Raw genomic sequence first — 23899 nt, 5'->3', positions numbered from 1 at the left:
AAATGCAGCTTCACTGGCCTATTATCATTCCCATTTTCCATTTCCAAGGGACAGTTTGGCTGAACTCAACTCTAGTTACTTTTTTGCCTAACTGGACTCAACCCAATGGCAAATCAACTCAATTATATGCTCATATAACCTTTGGGAATGGTGATTTCTTCACCTGGAAACATCCGGTACTCGCTTTTTGCATTTTAATCAAGTTGAAACAGATCACCAGCTGATGTATAAGTCCTCTGGGTATTTTCATGAATAGCAAACCCTCCTCAAGTGATTTTCGACTCCAATTTCGATACCCTTTGAGCTCTTCTTCCCCTTTCCGAAAACCCCAATAAGCATCAAGTCCTTGTTGAAGAAAAGACCCAACACTTAGCTTTTCAGCAGCACAATTTCTTGTACTAATTAATTTCCAATGAACTTGACAAATTTTCCGTACTCTTTGCTGTGTCTCGGCAGCCCTTGTAGCAATGGTGGTGGCGGCAATGATGGTCTTATTCGGCGTTTTTTGGCGGCTAGACTTAAGGGTGTGGATCTTTTGTTTGCTTGTAGGTTTTGCTATAGTTTTTCTTTGTTGTTTTTTTTATTGGGTTTCTTTCTCAGCGCGGGGCTTTCTCTCACTCCTTGTGGGTGTTGTGGTGGGTTTTCTATGTCATCTTAATGGCTTTTCAAGGTCGGAGACGAGTCTTATCTGTGTGAGACCCTGAATATGGGTTTATGAGTTTAGGCCTCTTTTGTGGTTGCATTCCACCCTCCTTCGAGGTGGCTACTCATTCCCAATGTAGGGTTTTCGTATCAATGAAAGTACCTCGAAAGTTTGACAAAATAAAAAATAATAAAAATTTATTAGTCACTTGCGTACTACAATATCGGAGTCTGGATCTTGCAAGCCTCTGTTCTTTAACTTTAATTGTATCTTACGAACTCAGTCATGTCATGTGATATAGGTCAGATCGCATTGTTCGTTGTTGGGGGTCCCATATATAAGACACAATTTATGCTTGCTATTAATCTTTTTAATAGTAAGTAGAAGTACACATTTATGCGGTCTTAATTTAACTTAAAATTAATAAAATGTTCCAAGTTGAAAAGGAGCCAAGTTTACCGAATCCTGAGGAACTCCGTATTTGCCTCGATCGAATCTTCGTCATCTTGGGCCACGGTCGGCTATCGATCCTCAACGTATGCCACCCACATTTGAAGTCGGGATTGGTTACCGACACGAACAGGTTCGTTTCTCTTTGACCTAATTATTTTACCAGTTAAACTCCTCCCAATGAAAATTGCATCTTTCGGATCTGTGTTCATCGATCATACGTTTTGAGATCTATTTCCTGTTCTTTCTTTTGGTGATAACCGTGATATGTTGTTCTTTTTTGTTCTCCTGGTTAAAATTTTTCCAATTTTGTTTTCATTATTACCTTTATGCCTCTTCTTGGCTGCATGGGAGAAACTTGTCAAAAACACAAAGAAATTTCTCAATTTCTATATTCCACAAAAGAAAATAGCACAACGTGTAATTACCTTACATACTTTTTTTTTTCAATTGGATTGAATAAGCGAATAAAATAACATATATCTCCACAATTTCCAGATCTTTTCCTTTTTTTTTCCCCGAGGACTACCCCAAATCCCAGCTCTTCATCAAGAAAATCCTCACATCAAATTTACCGAGTCGTACGAAGTCTCACCACTTGAATGGCTAATCCGAATTTCAGATAGAGGCAAACTCTCTGCGAATCATAGCAAGAGCCGTCTCTTCATCTTCAATAGCAAAATACTCATTTTGCTGCCTAGGCCGAAACAAATAAAACATTCCAACGTAAAATCCAAGGGCAAGAGTCTCTTCAATAGTAACAATCAACCACTCTAAACAATCTTCATCGGGGTCAAAAGAGACCAAAAACAACGCAAACCACTTCATTAGCCAGAACGTAAACACAAATCCATTAAAATATCCTAAAAGTCTCGTCTTTCCCAGATCCCGTGCAGCAGTTCCATCTGTCTTCGCAGCTTCCTTAAGTGTCTTCATGGACGAATCAATTGGAACGAAAACTATAGTAAAGCCAACGAAATCGACCAGCAATAACGCTAGAGTCAAATACAAGTAGTTGCTATTGGATGGGCCGGTTTCATCTGTATAAACATGGGCTATGCTAGCGAAAACCTGAATTATTACGCCCACAGCCAAGATTTTCTTGTCGTTGGCATGTAAACATGGTTTTAAGATTGTCCAACCAGTCCCAATCAACATGATTATGGTTAGCAATAGCAGAGCACGAAGACAATGGAACAAATAAAACCATAAGTCCCATCCATGAGGGGTTCCACTGACCTTGATGTAGTGTTTGTCCTCTGCCTCGAAAAATAGATTCAACGATTTCATTAAGACCAATATGGCCATCAGAATGTGTATTTTGCGAACGAACGACCTGTTGTTGCATACATATACCCACAAGGCCAGAAACGGCAAGTAAAGGACGGAAAAAATGAAGTAGATCATTGGCAATTGAGTTCTACCGACTTCAAGATAGTCCTTGCCATTTCGGTATATGTTATAGGTTTCAATGTGAACGTGCATTGAGACAGAGGTATTTGGCTCACAGTTCGAAAAATAGATACCGAGATGGTCTCGTGAATGGACGGGGCGGGTTTTGTTGTTCACGGTAAACGCAGGGATGGGCAGGGTTTTGCTGATGGAAGAATGGGGAGGAGGTGAGCGTTCTGCAAATGTGGCTATGGGTTCGAAACGTCCTGGGATTAGATTGGGGGACTCAAGAATGCATGTTTTTCCTTCCTGAAAAAGTATCACAAAAAGATAACATAGGAGGGCATATATATTGCCAAAGAAGAAACCTATACGTGAGGAGTTTATTGGGGTGGTAGAGGTAGTGGCGATTGATACATTGGAGAGGCTGAGAGTGACGTGACCGGTGAGATCGAAACAGAAATCTTCAAAAAGGATGGGGCGACGAGAGTCTGAGGATATCGTTACTGTTTTGATATCTCCAATTGTTAGGGGAAGTTGGCCAACAAGCAAGAAAAGAGGACGAGGAGAAAGGTAATTTGATGCATTTTTTCGGTGATATGTGCAGAATGGATTGCCGAACAAGAAAATTCTATAGAATGAGATAGCGGGGTTGCAAAGGGAGAAAAAAGAGGTGGTGGGCTATAGGGGTGGAGATTGGAAGGAATGAAGGCATAGGGATGCAAGATAGGGAGCAAAAGCGATGGTTATATACGCGGAAGTGGGCTCAAAATAAATAGTATCAGCTGTAAAAGTCAGGATTTATCTTGTTTTGTGTTTCTTATTGACTTTTACAGCTTTTTACAGCTCTTTTTTGTTAGGATTTTAGAAGTGCAAAATAAAGTTGTCCCAATAAAAATAAAAAAAAACTATTTTCTCATAATTGACATTTTTGGCAAACTATTGACCCTTTTGTAAAGATGGAGACTTAAAATATATTAGACATGAGCTGTAAGTAAGCATTCTGAAATAAAAATTAAACAAGGTCTCCTAAATAACAACATTACGATAATTTAGGTGACTGACATCATAAAATTTGCTCTCCTTGTAACGTTCTAATTCTCTATCATTCACAATTAATGTGCTCTCCATAGTAAGGGATTTTAGTAATGATGGCGTCAAAATATTTTACACTATTTTAGGTCAATGCTTTTGAATAAGTAAGTGCGCCTCCAGGTAGAGGTGTCAAACAGATCAGGTCGTGCTCGCCCGACCCGTTTAGCTCTATGCAAACCGTGCTTCATGTTGTACTGTGGTAGCCCATTTACTTTATTGTCCCATGCCATGCCGTGCTCATATCAACACATCTCCAACCAAGTTTTGTCTGAAACAAAAAAAACTCCGAAAAGTGTAAATTTTTTTTTTTTGCTCGGCAAACGAAACAATTTATATAACTCAAAAGGGGTACATCGAGAAGAAAGCATCTTAGCTCAAGAAGCTAGGAAGCACAAAAAATAAAAACGTATCCAACTGAAAATTGGATAACACCTCAAGACTAAGTTACAATCTCACTTTTCTAATACCATCTAAGAAAACCTTAAAATCCTCCACGGTGTAGACTTTGATGTCGAATTTCGCCTTCATCCACATCGCGACTCTAGTTTTGACTAAGTCCCGAAAAGTGTAAAATTTTTATCAACACAAAAAGTATAAAATGTTATGTTACAATATGAAATAAAAAAAATTAATATTTTTTTTATTTTTTTTGGTATTAAAACTAGTATTTGGCGTGCTATGCCATTTCGTATTCGTGCCTATTAGAACCATGCCACATTTAAATGTATCGTGTCCGTCTAAAACCATGCCCGTGCTGTGCTACATTTAAACATGTCGTGCCCGTGCTGAGCCGTGCCACATTAAACATGATGTGCCCATGTAACTAGTGTTGTGCCAGCCCGGCCGACCCGTTTGACACCTCTCTTCGGGCACGAGCACAAATGCTAGAAAGTATTACATTGTCCTTTGTAGATTTCAAAAAAAAAGGTAACATTTTATTAGTTAGTTGAATTATGAGGGAATAAATGCAAAATATTATTATTAAAAAAATCCTTAGTATGGCCTCTTTGTTGGCGTCATGGCGTGAGAGCAATTATTGGAATTTTGGTTTAGGATTTGAGAGACTTTACCTGGCTTGGTGAGATTCGAAGCCGAAATTGGTTACCGACACGTACAAGCTCGTGCCCCTTTGACCTAATTTCACCAAATAAACTCCTCCTAACAAAAATTACGTCTTTCGGATTTGTGCTCGTCATACATTTTGAATTCCTATTTTTTCTTTTGGCAATAACCGTGATATGTTGTTCTTTTTTTTTTTCTTTTTTTTTTTTTTCCTCATGGTTACGTTTTTCCAATTTCTAAAATCGTTTTTCCTGCATGGGAGAAACTTGTAAGAATACAAAGAAATTTCTGAATTTCTATTTTCCCAATTTTTCTCATTATATGCTTACAATGGATTGCCTGTGATGCAGAAACATAAATTGTACACATGGAGAGTATGATCAGATGCTCAACCCATGTTACAATACACAACATTTTTTGATAAATGTGCTACGTGGCGTAATTACTGGTCGGAATGGAATCACTGTTCCAATATACTAAATAATTCAATATTGATCAAGATGCAACTCTGAAGATATTTATTGAATTGCACGTAATTTCTCAATAAATTACACAGTTGTATTGTATAATTGAATAAAAATGCATGCTTAAATCTTGACCACAAAATGACATATCTCCACAATTTCCAGTCTTTTTGCGTTCTTTTCCCCGAGGACGGCACCAATTCCCAGCTCTTCATCAAGAAAATCCTCACATTAAATTCAATGAGCCGTATTAAATCTCACCACACAAATGTATACATAATCCGAATTTGAAATATTAAGATGGCGTTGCGCTTTCTTTTTAAATCTTCTTTTTCAAAAAGAAGATAATTTCAAGTTAAAAAATAATGAAAATGAAATTTTTTTTTAAATTTTTTTTTCACCATTTAAAAGATCTCAATGAGATCTATCAAATAAAATCTATATTGGTAGAAAAATTATTTGCGTAAACACATGATTTTTGAGCTTGAAATTACCTTCATTTTCTAAGAAAGTGGAACACCACCTAAAACTCTCTCCGAATTGTACCAAGAGCTGTCCCTTCGTCTAGAACAACAAAAAACTCATCTCGCTCCCTAGGTCGAAAGAGACAAAACATTCCAATGTAAAATCCAAAGGCAACAGTCTCTTCAATAGTAACAATCAACCACTCCGAACAACAATCTGCATCAGGGATCATAGAGACATAAATCCATGCCCACCACTTCAATTGCCATAACATAAGCACCCATGCGTTAAAATATCGCAAAAGTCTCATCTTTCTCAGAACCTGCGCAGCAGTTCTATCTCTCCTTGCGGCTTCCTTGAGTGTGCGAATGGACGTATTAATTGGAAAGAAAACTATCGCAAAGCCCACAAAATCAACCACCAATAACACCAGAGTGAAATACAAATAGTTGCTATTTGATGGGCCAGTTTCATTGGTATAAACATAGGCTATGCTAGCAAAAACCTGATTTGTTACGCCCATAGCCAAGATTTTCTTGTCCTTGGCATGTAAAGTTGGTTTAAAGATTGTCCAACCAGTCCCAATCAACATGATTACGGTTAGCAATAACAGAGCTCGAAGACAATGGAACAAATAAAACCATAAGTCCCATCCATGAGGGGTTCCACTGACCTTGATGTAGTGTTTGTCCTCTGCCTCGAACAATAGATTCAACGATTTCATTACGACCAATATGACCATTAGAGTGTGTATCTTGCGAACAAACGACCTGTTCTTGTAGCATATGTACACCCACAAGGCCAGAAACGGCAAGTAAAGGATGGAGAAAATGAAGTAGATAATTGGCAATTGAGTTCTACCGACTTCAAGATAGTCCTTGCCATTTCGGTCTATGTTATAGGTTTCAACGTGAACGTGCATTGAGACAGCGGTATTCGGCTCGCAATTGGAAAAGTAGATTCCGAGATTGTCAGGTGAATGGACAGGGCGGGTTTTGTTGTTCACAATAAAAGCAGAGATGGGGAGGGTTTTGCTGATGGAAGATTGGGGAGGAGGTGCGAGTTCTGCAAATGTGGCTATGGGTTGGAAACCTCCTGGGGTTAGGTTGGGTGACTCAAGAATGCATGTTTTTCCTTCTTGAAAAAGTATCTCAAATAAATAATATGGGAGGGCATATAAATCACTAAGGAAGAAACCTATACGTGAGGAGTTTATTGGGGTTGTAGAGGTGGTGGTAATTGAGACATTGGAGATTTTAAGAGATATATGACCGGTGAGATCGAAACAAAAATCTTTAAAAAATATTGTGCTACGGGAGTCTGAGGAGATCGTAACTGTTTTGACATCTCCAATTGTTGAAGGAAGTTTGAGAACAAGGAAGAAAAAGAGGACGAGGAGAAAGGTAAGTTGATGCATTTTTTTTTTTTTGGAGATACGGGCAGAATGGATTGGCGAACAAAAAAATCTGTAGAATGGGATAGCGGTATTGCAAAGGGAGAAAAAAGATGTGTTTGCAATTGTGGTGGAGATTGGAAAGGAATGAAGGACATAGGGACAAGGAGCAATAGCGATGGTTATATATGCGGAAGAGGGCTCAAAATAGTACTATCAGCTGTAAAAATCAGGATTAACCTTGTTAGTTTTGTGATCTTGACTTTTACAGCTTTTTGTGTTGTTAAAAAAGCGTAAAAACCAGGTTTTAGAAGCGCAAAACAAGCTTGCTCCAATAAAAACACACTCTTTTCTAATAATTGACACTTTTTTGGCAAATCATTGACCCTTTTGTAAAGATGAAAAGAAAAAGTTGTAAAAGTTAGGATTTAGAAGCACAAAATCAGGTTGCCCCAATAAAAACACATGCACTATTTTCTATTTTTTTATAATTGACAATTTTTTGGCAAACCGTTGACCCTTTCGTGAAGGTGGAGACTCACGACACAATAGACGTGAAAAGGTGTTCGAAATAGCAAAATGAGTTGTATGTAAGCATTCAGAAGGACAAAACAAGGTCTCCTAAATAATAATTATATGTCATTTGGATAGTTTGTGTGATTGACATTTGAGTTTGTAAAATTCGACCTCCTTGTATCGTTCTAACTCTCTATGATTCACCATGTTCTATCGAGAGTAAGGGATTTTTTCTAGCTTGTGCTCCTTGGCAAATATCTGGCATTGGGTGTATTAGAATCAAAAAATAGTTTGTGATGAACGTATACAAGAAAGCATTTTTTAGATTTACCCAAGATCTTTAGAATTCATTTATTTTTCTCAAGTGCAATTTTGTTCACCCTCTTTAAAAGATGGTGAACATTACCCTCTCTCTTATTGGTTGAAATGATGTGAACCCCACTACAAAGTGATGTCATGCTTACCATGCAATACATTTTTTGGTAAGCATGACATTACTTTGTGATAGGGTCCACATCATTTCAACCAATAGGAAGGAGGATAATGTTCACCCTCTTAAGTGGAGGGTGAACAAAACTCAACTCATTTTTCTCGGGGTGGCTTGAAAGGATTTTAGTAATGATGGCATCGAACAATATTACATTATTTTAGGTCCATGTCTTTGAATAATTAAGCCTCCATGCCCGAGCACAAGTGTACTAGAACGTTTTACATTCTCCTTTGCAGATGTCAAAGAAAAGTAAATTTGACGAATTGTTAGTTGAATTTAGAACGAGTAAACAGAAAATATTACCACTGAAAAAACCTTAATACGGTTAATGAATTGGGTCCCGTGACTCTTGCTAGTGGAATTCATTGGAAGTAAAGGAACACTAGATCCAACTTCCAAGGGACAACTTTACCCAAAATTTTCAATCAACCCCCTCAATTTGGTACACGTCATCACTTTCCAGGGCAAAACAAGTCAATTCACCACCTTTCTTGGGATGCCGAAAATGCCTTCCCTGACTTTTGTACTTTTTCCCTATGTATTCTTTTTCCCTTTAGTTGTGCTTCTTTTTTGGATTCTAGCATGGGGGTATTACGGACTTTGCGATTGCCGAAGACTTTCGTGTCTTGCATTTTTGTGCCTTTCAGTGAATATGACATGTTTTCCTGTGTTCTTTTTAGATATACGCATTTTTGTTGATGCGTATTGTTTTTTTATTTTTATTGATATTTTGGATGGTATTTTTTTATTTTATCAAGTTTTATGCATTTGAAATTTTGTATGCAAAAGTAAGAGATTGAAAAATTATTTGTTCTTTATTTGCTGATTCAAGTTAACTAATGGATATGATGAATTATTATTTTTCGCATAGTTGAATAAGCAAATAAAGAATAAATAATTTTTCAATCCCTTACTTTTGCATACAAAAATTTAAACGCATAAAACTTGATAAAATAAAATAAAAACCATCGAAAACATCAATAAAAAAATAAAAATACACATCAACAAAAATGCGTATATCTAAAAAGAACACAGGAAAATATGTCATTCATTGAAAAGAGCCAAATGATAAAAAAAAAGGACACAACTAATGTCGAACGTCTCCAAACATTCTCACAAATCACAATAACTGTCTGCAACACTGAAGGAGAAACACCCAACCATGTGCTACTCCAGTGTCAGTTTGCTTGGGGTGTGTGGTCCTCTATTCTCTCTTGGTGGAAACTGATTTGGGTTACCCCTCCCAATCTCATGGCCCTGTTCTCCTTTTGGGAAAGTGTAAGATTCAAAAATCTAAAGAAGCTATGCTGGCAAGCATCTTTCTATGCGGTTAATTGGACAATATGGACAAGTAGAAATGATGTGGTGTTTAACAATAAAGTTTGGGAAATGGAAGAAGTGGTTGACCTGGCTAAAACAAGGATAGCAATTTGGATCAAAGCCAAATACAGTGTGAATGACTACTCTTTTGATGACTTTAAAAGAAATTTGGATGGTGTAAGGAAGGTGCGGATTTGAATCCTGAATGGGGTAGTGCTGCCTTATGGTTCGCAGAAGTTTTGATTTGCTGTATGAATGGTTCCACATTCCACTATGGTCTCATTCAATTTATGTTGAATGTAATTTTCTTCTTCTTTTTTTCTTTTTCTTTGGCCTTCCCTATGATTTAAGTTATCCTTGTATCTAGAGTGGACCACCTCGATGTACCCTTTGCCGAGTTCAATAAAATTTTGTTGCTGATCAAAAAAAAAATTCAACTTTTACATGCAAATTTTGAGCATGCGCAACAACCTGGTTACGTTTGAGGACACTAAATCAGAATTTAGGTATGAGAATTAGTGTTTATGAAACACATTCAAGACTATAGCTAGCTTGTTAGTCCGCCACTTACATCCATGGATCACAAAATAGCTAAAAAATGTGGAAGGAAAAAAAAAAAGAAAAGTTATAAGCATCATACCCAGTTTTTCTATTTTCAGTTGGCCACTAGTTGCCTTATCTTTTCTCTTGCCATTTGTGGTTGCTCTTTGTCATTGTTGAGTCATTTATCCTTGACTTTGATTGTCTTTGATTTCCTATTAATAATTGTATAGTCGAAAATTTTGGTTACAAAAATAATGCAGTGACTTCAAATTCCAAATGTAATGTAACAGTAATTGTTAGATTTACCTCACGAACATGAATGGCAATGAGTTTTCGTTCATCGCGGACAACAAAAGTTTTCTTTCTCGAAGAAGTTGGACCTATGCATAAGAAATAAGTACAGTTCATAATATCAAGTTGTTGTAAAACTGTGTTGTACCTATTAAAATAGTAAAAGAAAACTTAGATACTACCATTTTCCTCAAACATTATCCACTTGTTGAGTAATGAAACTGTGTTATTGAAAAATGATATAAAATCAATTTGTTTCCGTACACAATTAATTGAACATCTTACCTGGCCAAAAATAGTCACGTTACCCATGTCGGCAAGCTATTGCGGTGTTATTTGAGATGTTTGGAAGTTATTAAAGGCTAGGTTGACATCCTTCACACAATTTGCAAAGTGGGTTGTTAACAGTCAAGTTAAATATGAGAAGGCTTAAATTCAAGTGAGGAGAGCACCTCATACAAAAAAATAAAATAAAATAAATTCTAATTCTTTCAGTCAATTTGTTGAATTTGTCTCTATGAATCCCTTTGCCATTAGACCATTTAGGAACAACTTTTTGGTGAACATTCAGGAGCACTTTATCATTGAGTGAAGCATGTAGAGACAAAAACTAAAATGCACCACCATTTTCTGCATCTTGTATTCAGTATAAAAAAAATAAAAAAGAAGAGTCACAGACTACCATTTACCACATAATACTATACATGGAATTGAAGACACTCAACTGACCAATAAAGATCCGCCATTGTATAATTCAGGAGTAGATTCCAACATGTGTCTCGGTATCCAAATAAATATCATACTTAGTGGAGCTAGCATTTTATCGCACACGTAAAAGGCATAAAAAAGAGGATAAAATTACAGAAAGAAGATCCCACAAATGAAAGGCCACAAACTCATATTAGTGCGGGAACCCCGGAGCAAGCATGGTTTCAAATGCAAACTCATAATCATTTATTTAAACCAAAATGAAGAGGAATGAATTTTTTTTTTTCAGTCTCCTAAATGTAGCATACCAAACACCGAGATGACGTGTATTAGGTTAAGTATTAAGCTCACTTAAGGTACCACAAATTAGCAATAACTATGTAGCGCCACCAATTAGGAATCACACTGAATCATAGATTATGGAGTCAAATAGCGGAAAACACCAGAAGTCATATTTCCAGCAGATTGGTAATGAGCACTTCGTCAACACAAACACTGGCCTTTTTCAAAAACATAGTCTATGGTTGCTGCTCCTCAACTTAGTTTTATCTTAGCCCAATTAGATTGGTCACAGAGCTTAGTGCTTTGGCGAATTCCTAGACCTAAAATAATGGGTTGCTCTAAGCATAGGGCTGGGATCAACGTAACACAATATCCGGTAAGACCAGAGTTGAATTTACAGAAACGGTGATGTGTGTTGAACCAAAAACTCAGGTTACTACTATTTAAATTGGCTTTTAGGTGGTCACCCATTGTCGTTTGATGAAAAGATTAACTAAACCTAGAAAATTGTTTGGTTTTTCTTTAAATAATTGAAAAGGAGGTACGGACGTAGAGTTTATAGCACTCGCAACCAGTCCTGGACTTATTTGCTCTATTTGGTGTTCTTAAAAACGTTTAACTTTAGAGAAAAAAAGCTACCTCGAAAGATGCAAACCTTTATGGTCGCCGTTCACCCATGTGCAATAGAGGACAAGTTTTGGTACCCCGTTCCCCACCACTCATGGGCTCCGACAATACCTGGGTTCATCTAACGAAAGTTCTTATATACTAAGCTAAAATTGCCTTTTCATTATTATTTCGAAACAGGAGCAGAATGTGTCCGGCCTGGCCACGGAGTGCTAATCACCCTGCAACCGTACCTATACGACTACTCCTCCATTGACAAAGGACTTACCAAGGAAAGGTTAGAAACAACTAAAATCATAATTAATTATTATTACTGCGATTATGAAAAATCGGTACTAGTGCGTGCCAAAAAGGTGTTTACAACGGAGGTAAGCCAAGCTAGGCGTTCCGTTCTCAACCTTTAAGGGAACTGCACCAATATCAACCTTAGATTTAAGTTTGGTGTGAGAAACAGTTGAATAGTTTGCAAATTTCCACAACCAAACCTCAATGTTTACTTATTAATGAAAATTTTTTACCAAACTAGAAATAGATAAACAGAATTGAAACAAGGAATTTTGAAAACTACAAATTCATTACAAGCGGAACACAAACGGGATTACAAGGGCCAAGCCCGGAAAGAGAAATATGCTAATAAAGAAAATTATTCTAGGGAGAAGTGGATTGCGAAAATTGGCAGAAAAATGAAAAAGGAAAGACAGAAAGAGAGAGAGAAGGGTTTTTTCCAATTTCCTAACTACTGACTACTCCCCCAACCTCCTTTCAGCCAAGGCTTTTGATGAAGCAACTTCGATGATAGCTCCGACTCGAACCTGCAAAACAAAGGTGATAACTTATGTCACCGGCATGGTGGCGTGCCAACCACCCTCCGATGCCTAAGTCAGTAGGAACTTTATTGTAAATGAATGGAAGTTCTCTGTGTTAGAGTTGTGTACCGAATATTGGTGTTCTACCGTCGTATTTATAGGCATTACCATCGGAGTTTGAGTCCTTGTAGGACTATATCTTGTAGGCTCCGGATCTCCTCTTTGAGGAGTGTGGAGTCCTGTCTTAGTTAGGAATCCACGGGATCCCTGCCAGGGCTAGGAATCTCATCTTTAATCATGATTGTGCATATCTCTGGCCCTTTGGGCTTATCTCATCCTTCCCTTATCCCTTAGGACTCCTTCTTCCTGTCGTGGCATCTTTATCTAAACAAGCATACCTTTCATATGATATCGTAGAAATTAAGCTCTACAAGGGAGCTAGGAGCCGGAGCTGGTCCTTGGACTTTCTTCAAGCTTCGGCCGTAGGACGGAGCTTGAAGGTCATTGCTCCGTTCCTTGTAGGTCCTTTACAAGGAGCTTGGAAAGAAGGTAGCTCGTACTCCCCAGGTCCGTAGTCCTGGTAGTGCTGAGCTCTTTAGGTATATTCTACTTATCAGGTACTCCCCTGTTCCTAAGCTCTAGGTTCACTCCAAAGGTTGGGAACATTGGAGAAGCTCAAATGGTGGTTACCGCTTTTTGCTACTCTTCAGGAAGTTTTAAACATGCGAGTCCCATCGTGGGACAGGTATCGAGATCTCTTGCTACTTCAATTTCATGAGGTGTACGATGAAGATTTAGGAGCCGTTCTCGGGACTAGCGCTGATCTTTTAGGTTTCTCCCTTGTTTGATCACCCTTCTTTTGGAGAGGTGTTCAAATCTTCTCAAGCGGTTTCAGTGTGAGATTTTCCCTCGTTGTTCTTCTCCGTCATCACGTTAGAGCTCATCCCCTGTAGGTACGCTTCCTCTCTTTGCTCTTCTTTCTTCGTTTTTACGCTGGATCATCCTTCTAGTGTAGAGATTACGGACCCGACGCGGGTCATTCCTGGGGGATTTATCTGTGCTAGGTTGATTGGCTTTTCCTGTATCAATTTGCATTCTCCCTTTATAGAGGATTTTGCACCCTACTCTCTTGTTCTTCAGAACAGGATTTTTCGCGACCTCTTTTATTTATCTGCTTCTTTGTACCCACGGTTCGCTGTTGGAACCTTAATGGAGGAAGGTTTCATTAATTTTTCGTCGATTCTTAATGCTGAAGAGTCGACCGTAGAAGAAGAGGTCTCGATGCATCGTCGTAGTAGTATTAGGGCTTCGCCTGATATGGGTCAGTCTAGTGGTGCCAGTCATCCATCTCCCTTTGCTTCTTTGTCAAGGGGTTCTCGCAGGATTCCCGCTTTTTCTGCCTCTAACATTCCCTCCACCATTACAAATGAGGAGTTAGCTGCTCTTAAAGTTAGATATTCTATTCCAGAATCTGTTTCCCTTAGGAAGCCCTCTGGGTTAGAACGAGCTTGTTCTTTTGTTGAGAATGGGATTTGTCTCTATGTTGGTTCTTTAGAAAGGGGTTTACGCCTGCCCTTGCCCACCGTAGTGAGAGATATCTTGAGTTTTCTTGGATTGGCTCCTGGCCAGATTGTCCCCAATTCTTGGCGCCTCTTAATAGGCTGTGCCGCACTATGGGGAGCAATGTCTGATGGGCAGATTTCTTTGATGAAAGGACCTTTCTTGAACCAGTTTTCTGTTAAAGAAGCCCCCGGAGGTTCTGGGTGGTTTTATTTTGCGAAGAGGCCTGATGGAGGGGAGCTAGTCACAGATCTTCCTACTGTGAGTAAAAATTGGAAAGATAAATTCTTTTTTGTTGGTGGTGATGGTCTGGAGCTTCCTAATTGGGAGATTGGAACATGTGCTCCCCGGATTCCCAGTAGATGGGGAATTCCCACTACAAATTGTAAGCCATTGCTTTTCTATAATTTGTTGTCTTTATAAATTAATCCATATACTCACGATTTACTTCTATTTTGGCAGCTAGAGTCCCATTTCCTTTGAGCCCTTCCCTGGAAGCAGAGCTACAGCAAGCCAGGGGCTACTCAGTTCATAGTTGGGAATTGCTTGTGACTTTAGAGTCGTTGGCTGCATATCTGTTGGGTCCAGAGACTATTCGTGAGGCCTTAGCACTTTCTAGAGGTAGTTTCCATTTTGGTTTATTACTATGCCTCTAACTGATTTTTATATTGCTTTTACTTCTTTTCTTTTCAGAAGAAGAAGGTGAAGGTAAAGAGATGGCACCCAAGATGGATAAAGCCTTACTGGCCCAATTGAAAGCTGAGAGAGCCAGGCAGTTGCCCGGAGCCGTGGCTCCGAAAAGAAAAAGCTCTCGTCTTCAGAAAGAGCTGAATGTTGAAAGTTTCTTGGATGCTAACCTTTACATCAATCCTACTCCTGAGTTGGCAGTTGAGCAAACTGTCAACGAAAATGTTGAGAATTTAAAGAGAAAAGCGAAGGGTATTGTAATGGGAAGTACTCATTCTGCAAAGAAGTCGAAGGTCTCTGTTGGTCCTTCCATTTTGGGTGACCGTTAGGAAGTTCTTAAGCATGCTTCTGAGTTGCTTTATACAACAGATGAAGAATTGATGGGAGAGATGTCTTTTCAAGAGGTTGGGGAGCAAATGTTAGTTGAATTAGCCATGGTATGCTCCTCTTCTCTGACTTTATCATTTTTCGATTTGTTACTTTTTCTTTCTGACTCTTTGTCTTGTTCTTGTAGGCTGCAGCCCGTGGTCGATATCTCACTTCCCAGAGCCATAGCTTGGGCAAGCAGGTTGTTACTCTTACGGAAGCCAATTTTAAGCTTGTAAAATAAGGCGCCTCAATGACTGTCGAGCTTCAAAAGGCTACCACTGAGAGAGACATCGCTTTGAAGTTAAAGAAAGAGCTGGAGGTGGAGAGAGATACTGCAGTGGCAGCTGCTCGAAGTTTGGAGCAGAAGATTTCTGAATGGGATGTGGAGATGGAGAAGTACCGGGTTATGAGCCAAGGGATGCTTGAGAAGGTGAAGAATGCTCGAAGGGAAGCCATTGAACTCTTCCTGCAGTCCCCTGAATACCGTCAGGACATAACTCAGCAAAATTTTGACGGGTTCGAAGCTATGAGGAGCCGGGCGGCTTTAGCTTTTCCAAATTTGGATTTTTCCAAATTTGAAGTTGATGATGAAGAGACGCCCTCTAGCTTTGACGGGGGACGTAGGGAGGAAGAGGAAGGCGATGGTGCAGCGTCTAAAGATACATCCACTCCCAGTTCAGCAATTATATCCCTTCTCCAATCTCCCGAGAAAGTTTCTCTTCCTCTCGAATCTTCAGTTCCAGTGGCAACACCTCCTAGTCCATCATCTAGTGATGGGAAGGCTGTTTGACAGTCTTATCTTTGGACTTTGAAACTTTAAATTCATTTGGGTCTGTAACTAAATACTTTCGTATTTTGACTGTGTTTCTTTAGAAGTGGCCATTAGGTTTGGCCTTAGCTCTTTAACTTGATAGTTGCTGGTGATGATCCTAGTGAGATCATTTTTGGAGCCTGTTAGAGGCTGTTTTGGACGACAGGTGTAGACAAAATGAAAGAATACTTTCATTTTGTGTTTTATGGTAACTCCATATGGCCTTTGTGCACTGCTGTTGCAGATTTTTGCAATGTTTCTGCCCCTTTTTATTTACTCTTTGAATTCCATCTGTTTGTTTGTATAGATATACTACGTCGTACTCCCTTAAGTGTATTCATTGCTTGCGTCCAAACAATGGATACACTTGTTAGATTCTCCCGTGGGTATTCATTAGGGAAATTGTAGTTTTGTGGAGTGCATAGCTATGCTATATCTAAGAGCTTGGATATTCTTCCTGAGCTCTTCATTTTGCATAGCTGTGCTACGTCTAAGAGCTTGGATATTTTTCCTGAGCTCTTCATTTTGCATAGTTGTGCTACGTCTAGGAGCTTGGATATTTTTCCTGAGCTCTTGATTTTGCATAGCTGTGCAACGTCTAAGAGCTTGGATATTTTTCCTGAGCTCTTGATTTTGCATAGCTATGCTATGTCTAGGAGCTTGGATATTTTTCCTGAGCTCTTGATTTTGCATAGCTGTGCTATGTCTAAGTAATAACACACCAGATTGGCTCTTGGGGTTTTAATATTTGTTGCGTCGTTTAAATTACCCGAGGTAATCGGATGTGTAACTTCCCATTATTCTAGGCAGTTTTTAGAGCGGCGGTTTTACCCACAGCTTTGATTATGATTGTGCTAATTGGCTCAACAAGCGGTTAATGAACCGCCTATATTTTGCTATAAATACTGACGAATTTCAGAGGTTACGTCTCACTTCATAATCAGTTCTTATTTGATGATGGCGAACGAAGAGCAATCCTCTGATTTGCATCAAGAGCTGCAAAATCTGAAGGCAGCCATTGATGGGCTGTCTTCAAGGATGGAGGCCATGGCAGAATCTATTTCTGTCATGGAGAAGACGGTCCGCATGGTGCTGATAGCCAACTGGGACCAGTTGGAAGCTTTCCGAGGGCAGCTCGGCCCCTCCTGTTTCTTCCCCTCCAAGGGAGGGAGATAATGTTTAGACTGTAACTTTGTGGGTTTACCCATGAAGTTTTTATGTAAAAAAGCTGTCCACACCCCTTAAGGTGTGGATTTTATCAATAAAATTTTAGTTCTATTTTTCTGCTTTCTGCTTCTCTTTTTTAATCATGCGTTTAGGAGAAAAAAGTAAACAATTGTCCCTCGTGGGGATTTTTATTGGCCTCACAGAATCGTAAGTAAAACATGTGGTCCTAAAAACATTTTTTCTACTAAGGCTATATTGAAAATTGAAAGTCTCCTAAAAACAGAAGCGAAACTAAAAAAGCAAAAATATAATTCCACTGTAAACACCTACGTGTAGTACTTCTTGAGATACTCTCCGTTCCATGAGTTTGGTAGTTCTTTTCCCCTTAGGGTTGCAAGTCTGTATGCACCAGCTTTGACATGGTGTAGGACCTGATAAGGGCCTACCCAATTTGGGCCGAGCTTGCCCACCTTCTTCCCAGTGGGATCTACTTTCCGTAAAACTAGATCACCAATATGAAAATTTCTTGGCCTAACTTGTGCTTCATGGTATTTGACCATCCTCTGCTGGTAAACAGCTATTTTGGCCATTGTTGTTTCCCTTGTTTCTTCCAAGAGGTCTAGCTCAGCCCTAAGATCCTCTTGGTTTTCTTGGTGGTCGATGCTTGCAGTCCTGTAGTTGAGGAGTTCCACTTCAATGGGGACTACTGCTTCTACCCCGAATGCGAGAGAATATGGTGTTTCTCCAGTTGCAGTTCAGGGTGTTGTTCGGTATGCCCATAGCACATTATAAAGTTCATCCGGCCAGGTTCCTTTGGCTTCTCGCAGCCTCTTCTTAATCCCCTTTTTGATGGTTCAATTTGTGACTTCGACCTGCCCATTAGCTTTTGGATGAGCTTTTAGAGGCATAATGCATGCGTATTCCTTTGGATGTACAATATGCTTTAAACTGAGCATTGTCAAATTGTTTTCCTCTATCCGTAACGATTACTCGTGGCAATCCAAAACGGCTAGTAATTAATTTCCATAAGAAGTCAGTGGTAACCTCTGCTGTGATTGTGGCCAGTGCCTTAGCTTCAACCCACTTTGTGAAGTAATCCACAGCTATTATAGCATACTGGACTTGGCCCGCAGCCATTGGAAGTGGGCCAATAAGGTCTAACCCCCATTGGGCGAATGGCCAAGGTCCTTTCATTGGGGTTAAAACTGCAGGTGATCCATGAATGATATTTGCAAAGCGTTGACATCTTTCACATTTTTGCACCATAGAGTTGCAATCCTTTTGCATGCTGGGCCAGTAGTACCCTAACCTGAGGAGTTTGTAAGCTAACATGCGGCCACCTTGGTGATCCCCGCATATTCCTTGGTGGACCTCTTCCATAGCTTTCAAAGATTCCATTGTGGTGAGGCATCTCAGGTAAGGTAATGAAAAAACTCCTTCTATATAACACGTCTCCTATCATCAGGTACTTTGCAGCTCTAATCTTGAGCTGTCTGGCTTTGACCTTATCTTCTGGTAGCGTCCCATTAGTTATATAGTCAACTATGGGTCCAGTCCATGAGTCACTGTAATTGATGGCTTGAACTTGTGTATCTGGGGAGACGATACTTGGCAACTCTAAGTATCTTACAGGTGTATTCCATGGAATAGCGTTCTCCGTAGCCGTGGCCAGTTTTGCCAAATAATCTGCTTCATTGTTTTCCTCCCTTGGGATTCTGACAATATTGAAGCTTTGCAATTTCGCAACTTGAGCCTTTACTCTATCCACATACTTTTGCATGATCCCTTCCTTGACGGTGTATTCCCCAAGGACTTGTCCCACAACCAGCTGTGAATCGCTTTTGGCCAGAACATGCCTAGCTCCAACGGCACTTGCCAGCTCCAATCCAACCACCAGGGCTTCGTATTCGGCTTCATTGTTGGTTGTTTTGAACTCAAACCTAAGTGCGTAGCTAAGGCATTGTCCTTTCGGGGATGTTAGAATTAAGCCTGCCCCGCTTGCATCTTTAGTTGTTGATTCGTCGACTTGAAGGACCCAAGGTTTTGGTTCTTCTTTGTGGAGCTCCTCCGGCTCTGGATATGTGTATTCTGCAAGGAAATCTGCCAATACCTGTGCCTTGATGGCAATTCGAGGTTTATATTCTATATCAAATTCACCGAGCTCTATTGACCATTGAATTAGTCGGCCTGACGTCTCCGGTGAGTGGAGAATCCTTCGAAGCGGTTTGTCTGTTAACACTTTGATTGGATGAGCTTGGAAGTATGGCCGTAGCCTTCTGTCTGCTATTACCATTGCAAAGGCTATTTTTTCAGCTCTGGGGTATCTTAACTCAGCTCCTCGTAGTGCTCTGCTAGTATAGTATACTGGGAGTTGAGTTCCCTGCTCTTCCCGAACCAAAACCGTGCTGACGGCATGAGGAGAGACAGCTAGGTACAAGAATAGATTCTCCCCATCCTGAGTCCTACCCAGCAGTGGTGGTGATGCCAAATAATCCTTCAAGTGGATGAAAGCCATTTCCTCCGTGGTTGTCCATTCAAAGGCTTTCTTCAAAACCTTGAAGAATGTTTGACATTTGTCAGTTGCTCGCGAAATAAACCTGCTCAAAGCTGCAACTCGTCCTGTGAGCTTTTGGACCTCCTTTATGTTTTGTGGTGAACGCATGGCGAGTATAGCCTGAATCTTTTCTGGATTTGCTTCTATCCCTCTTTGAGACACCATGAAACCTAAGAACTTCCCTGACGAGATTCCAAAAGCACATTTTGTTGAGTTGAGCTTCATTCGGTATTTTCTGAGAACCTGGAAGGTTTCTTATAGATCATCAACATGGTTACTTGCCTTAGCACTTTTAACCAGCATGTCATCTACATATACTTCTACATTGCGTCCGATTTGCTGCTTAAACATCCTGTTGACCAACCTCTGGTATGTCGCCCCTGCATTCTTAAGACCGAAGGGCATTACTTTGTAGCAATATAATCCCCTATCGGTGATAAATGAAGTTTTTTCTTGATCTCCTTCGTGCATTTGGATTTGATTATACCCTAAAAATGCATCCATAAAGCTAAGAAGCTCATGTCCGGCGGTGGAATCTACCAAGGAGTCAATTCTGGGGAGGGGAAAGCTATCCTTTGGACATGCTTTGTTGAAGTCGGTGAAATCTACACACATTCTCCATTTGCCATTAGCTTTCTTCACCATGACCACGTTGGCCAACCAATCGGGGTAAAGAACTTTGCGGATGGACTCCGCCTAAATGAGTTTATCTACCTCCTTAGCTGCCGCCTCATTTCGTTCCGGAGCAATGGCTCTTTTCTTCTGCTTGACGGGACGTACAGTGGGGTCAACATTCAGTTTGTGAGATATGACCCTTGGGTCAATTTCGGGGATATCTTCATGGGACCACGCAAAAATGTCTTTATTCTTTCTGAAGAATTGCAGCAGCTCTGATTTTGCGATCGTACTCAACCCTGTTCCAATCCTCACTGTCTTCCCTGATTGCCGTGGCTCCAGGAGTTCTTCTATAAGCTCTTCCACGGGCTCTCCATGTTGAAGTTTCTTTTCATCTCGAGTGTCGAGACTCTCTATATTCAAGGTAATGTTAGCTCCCCTGAGTGAAGTAACATAGCATTCCCGTGCTGCTTTCTGATCTCCTCTGATACAGGCCACTCCTTCGGATGTTGAGAATTTTATCATCAAATGGTAAGTGGAGATTATTGCCCCAATCTTGTTTAAAGTCGTCCTTCCTAAGACTGCATTATATGTTGAGGGACAGTCGACTACTATGAAATCAATCATACGTGTAATCTGACTTTTCTCCTCTCCCATAGTAATTGGTAGTGCTATCTGACCAGCTGGGTAAACAGGTGTACCTGCAAACCCAACTAGTGGTGATGCCATAGGCCTTAGCCTTTCTCGTCCGACCTTTAACTGGTCATATGTATGAAGGTAGAGTATATCGGCTGAACTTCCGCTATCGATCAATACTCTTCGTGTGAGGTAATTTGCTATGACAATGGTTATGACCAGGGGGTCATCATGGGGAATCTGGATCCCTTTGAGGTCTTCTTCTGAGAAAATTATGGGTATCTCCTCTTTTATCTGGATCTTGCTTGGGCGATCAATCGTGTTGACCTCCAAATATTCCTCCGTTCGCAGTTTTCTTAGGTGGGCCTTTCTTGCATGGCTGGACTCTCCACCTCCGGAAAATCCTCCATGGATGACCTTGATCTCTCCAATGGGGCCGGACCGGGGTGTATCTCCGTCCCTTCGCTCTTTGCTTGCGTCTTCCTTTTTGGGTTGCTTCTGGTGTTTCTTTGTTACGAACCGCTGAAGTCTCCCTTTTTGAATTAAATCCTCGATCTGTTGTTTTAAGTTAATGCAATCATCTATATTATGTCCGTGGTCTCTGTGAAACCTACAGTATTTATCCTTAGCTCTCCTGCTAGGATCGGACCTCAGCTTTCCCTGTCACTTGAGGTCTGGATCGTCTTGTAGACTGCTGAGGATTTGCTCTGCCGTGGCTATGAGCGAGGTAAACTGTTTGTATTTTCCTTGGGGAGGTCCTCCAGTTGATCCTCTTTTTGGGGATAATCTTGAATCCACCTTTTTATTCCTAGGTTCTCCCCCTATTTTGCGGACAGCTTCTCGCCTTCTTTTGTCTGTTAGGGAGAATTCGCCAATCTGTGATGGCCCTGCTTGGGGATCGAAACCATCACGTGCACGCCTTGCATAGACAGCCTCTTCCGCGTTCATGTGCTTCTGAGCTCTGAGCATGAGCTCTGCCATGGTTTTTGGCGGCTCTTGAGACACAAGATATAGGAATTGCCCTGAATACAACCTAGCAATATAAGCAGTTATGCTCACGTTGTCGTCAGCTTCATCTATTTGTACCACCTCTTTATTAAACCTTGTGGTGTATTCTCTTAATGACTCTCATCTCCCCTGTTTTACTGTCAGGAGATGCGTTGTTGGTTTGCCGTAGCGTTGACCAGCAATGAAGTAACTTACAAAGCTTGTGCTAAGCTCTTTGAAGCTACGTATACTTCCTGGTGGGAGTTTGTTGAACCATGCTCGGGCACTTCCCTTGAGGGTAACTGGGAATGCCCGGCACATTACCTCATCTGGCACTGCTTGTAAGTGCATCAAGGACTTATATGTCTCAAGATGATCCAACGGGTCCGTAGCACCATTGAATGTTTCCAATTGGAGCATCTTAAACTTCCTTGGAAGAAGGCGTCTCATAACTTCAGGTGTGAAAGGTGAATCTGTGTTTTGCACCAATTCCTCTACCGTGGCAGGGGTTTGTGCCTTAACATGTTTCATTAATCCTTCGATCTGGTTTTGCATCTTGACTATCATCCCTTGCTCGTGAGGCGACTTCTCTAGGAGTGGATTACCATACTTTCTTTGGTTTTGGCTTTCCTTTTCGCTGGATTCGCCTTCCTCCATACTCTCGTCGTCATTACGGTGGCTGTTTTGCAATCTCGGGATACTTGACTCGGAGATTTGTTTTCGTAAGTTTGCGTTTTCTTGCCTTGCGGTCTATAACCCTTGGGTTAAGGTCTTTATCTGTTCTTGCATATGGGCAAATGCTTCTGGGGTGATCTGATGTCCCTTCGATAGGTTCGTCGCAGCGGCCTTAGCCGCCTCTGCTGCTTTTGTAGCCTTTTCGGTGGCGGCGGCTGCCCTGGCAGCTTTGGCTGCTTTGGCAACCTCGGCTGCCTTGGCAGCCTTGGCTGCAGCAGTAGTTCTTGCCGTAGCAGCGGCCTGTGCAGCGTCGTCGATACCCGTTTGTTCGGGGTTTGAAGCCATTGTTGTTCTGCTTGATCGGGTCTTTACCATGCAAATTAAAGCTGTTCACCGTAAGGAAAAATTCGTTTCCCACATACGGCACCAGCTGATGAAGCAACTTCGATGATAGCTCCGACTCGAACCTGCAAAACAAAGGTGATAACTTATGTCACCGGTATGGTGGCGTGCTAACCACCCTCCGATGCCTAAGTCAGTAGGAACTTTATTGTAAATGAATGAAAGTTCTCTGTGTTAGAGTTGTGTACCGAATATTGGTGTTCTACCATCGTATTTATAGGCATTACCATCGGAGTTTAAGTCCTTGTAGGACTATATCTTGTAGGCTCCGGATCTCCTCTTTGAGGAGTGTGGAGTCCTGTCTTAGTTAGGAATCCATGGGATCCTTGCCAGGGTTAGGAATCTCATCTTTAATCACGATTGTGCATATCTCTGGCCCTTTGGGCTTATCTCATCCTTCCCTTATCCCTTAGGACTCCTTCTTCCTGTCGTGGCATCTTTATCTAAACAAGCATATCTTTCATATGATATCGTAGAAATTAAGCCCTACAAGGGAGCTAGGAGCCGGAGCTGGTCCTTGGACTTTCTTCAAGCTTCGGCCGTAGGACGGAGCTGGAAGGTCATTGCTCCGTTCCTTGTAGGTCCTTTACAAGGAGCTTGGAAAGAAGGTAGCTCGTACTCCCCAGGTCCGTAGTCCTGGTAGTGCTGAGCTCTTTAGGTATATTCTACTTATCAGCTTTCTTTTTTATTTATATAGGCCAAATAGGGAAAGACTGTAAATCAATCACTCCTCTTGGCAATTGATAGGCGCATAAATGTTTACATACGTGCCCCTTAATTTATCCTTGTTAAGTTTATTTTTATATTATTACTTCGAGATTTATTATAGTTATTTGGGGGATTTGGTACAAAAAGCGCAAAATTAAAATATTACACGGTGTTGGAAGTT

The 23899-nt window shown here is 40.6% G+C and overlaps 5 protein-coding genes across 5 annotated transcripts; 1 reads left to right on the top strand and 4 right to left on the bottom strand.

The window, feature by feature from the left end:
* Positions 1 to 1711: 1711 nt before the first annotated feature.
* On the bottom strand, positions 1712 to 4114 carry LOC131326882 (protein CANDIDATE G-PROTEIN COUPLED RECEPTOR 7-like). The gene is made up of 2 exons (XM_058359790.1): positions 4037 to 4114; positions 1712 to 2794 (listed from the first exon to the last, which is right to left on the bottom strand). The coding sequence occupies exons 1-2, from the start codon at positions 4112 to 4114 to the stop codon at positions 1712 to 1714; spliced, it is 1161 nt and encodes a 386-aa protein (XP_058215773.1).
* Positions 4115 to 5629: 1515 nt separating this feature from the next.
* Positions 5630 to 6988, bottom strand: LOC131326881 (protein CANDIDATE G-PROTEIN COUPLED RECEPTOR 7-like). Its single transcript, XM_058359789.1, has one exon. The coding sequence runs from the start codon at positions 6986 to 6988 to the stop codon at positions 5630 to 5632; it is 1359 nt and encodes a 452-aa protein (XP_058215772.1).
* A 7790-nt stretch (positions 6989 to 14778) lies between these two features.
* On the top strand, positions 14779 to 15953 carry LOC131326880 (uncharacterized). The gene is made up of 2 exons (XM_058359788.1): positions 14779 to 15231; positions 15309 to 15953. The coding sequence occupies exon 2, from the start codon at positions 15414 to 15416 to the stop codon at positions 15951 to 15953; it is 540 nt and encodes a 179-aa protein (XP_058215771.1). The 5' UTR covers positions 14779 to 15231; positions 15309 to 15413.
* A 2437-nt stretch (positions 15954 to 18390) lies between these two features.
* On the bottom strand, positions 18391 to 19920 carry LOC131326879 (uncharacterized). Its single transcript, XM_058359787.1, has one exon. It carries the CDS (start codon positions 19918 to 19920, stop codon positions 18391 to 18393), a length of 1530 nt encoding a protein of 509 aa, XP_058215770.1.
* A 471-nt stretch (positions 19921 to 20391) lies between these two features.
* Positions 20392 to 22590, bottom strand: LOC131326877 (uncharacterized). The gene is made up of 3 exons (XM_058359785.1): positions 22119 to 22590; positions 21614 to 21968; positions 20392 to 21547 (listed from the first exon to the last, which is right to left on the bottom strand). Exons 1-3 carry the CDS (start codon positions 22588 to 22590, stop codon positions 20392 to 20394), a joined length of 1983 nt encoding a protein of 660 aa, XP_058215768.1.
* Positions 22591 to 23899: the final 1309 nt, after the last annotated feature.

The sequence above is a fragment of the Rhododendron vialii genome, chromosome 5a (genome assembly GCF_030253575.1).
Source record: "Rhododendron vialii isolate Sample 1 chromosome 5a, ASM3025357v1".
Lineage (NCBI taxonomy): Eukaryota > Viridiplantae > Streptophyta > Magnoliopsida > Ericales > Ericaceae > Rhododendron > Rhododendron vialii.
Note: the sequence above shows the minus strand (reverse complement) of the source record. Positions and strands in the feature narration are given on the sequence as shown.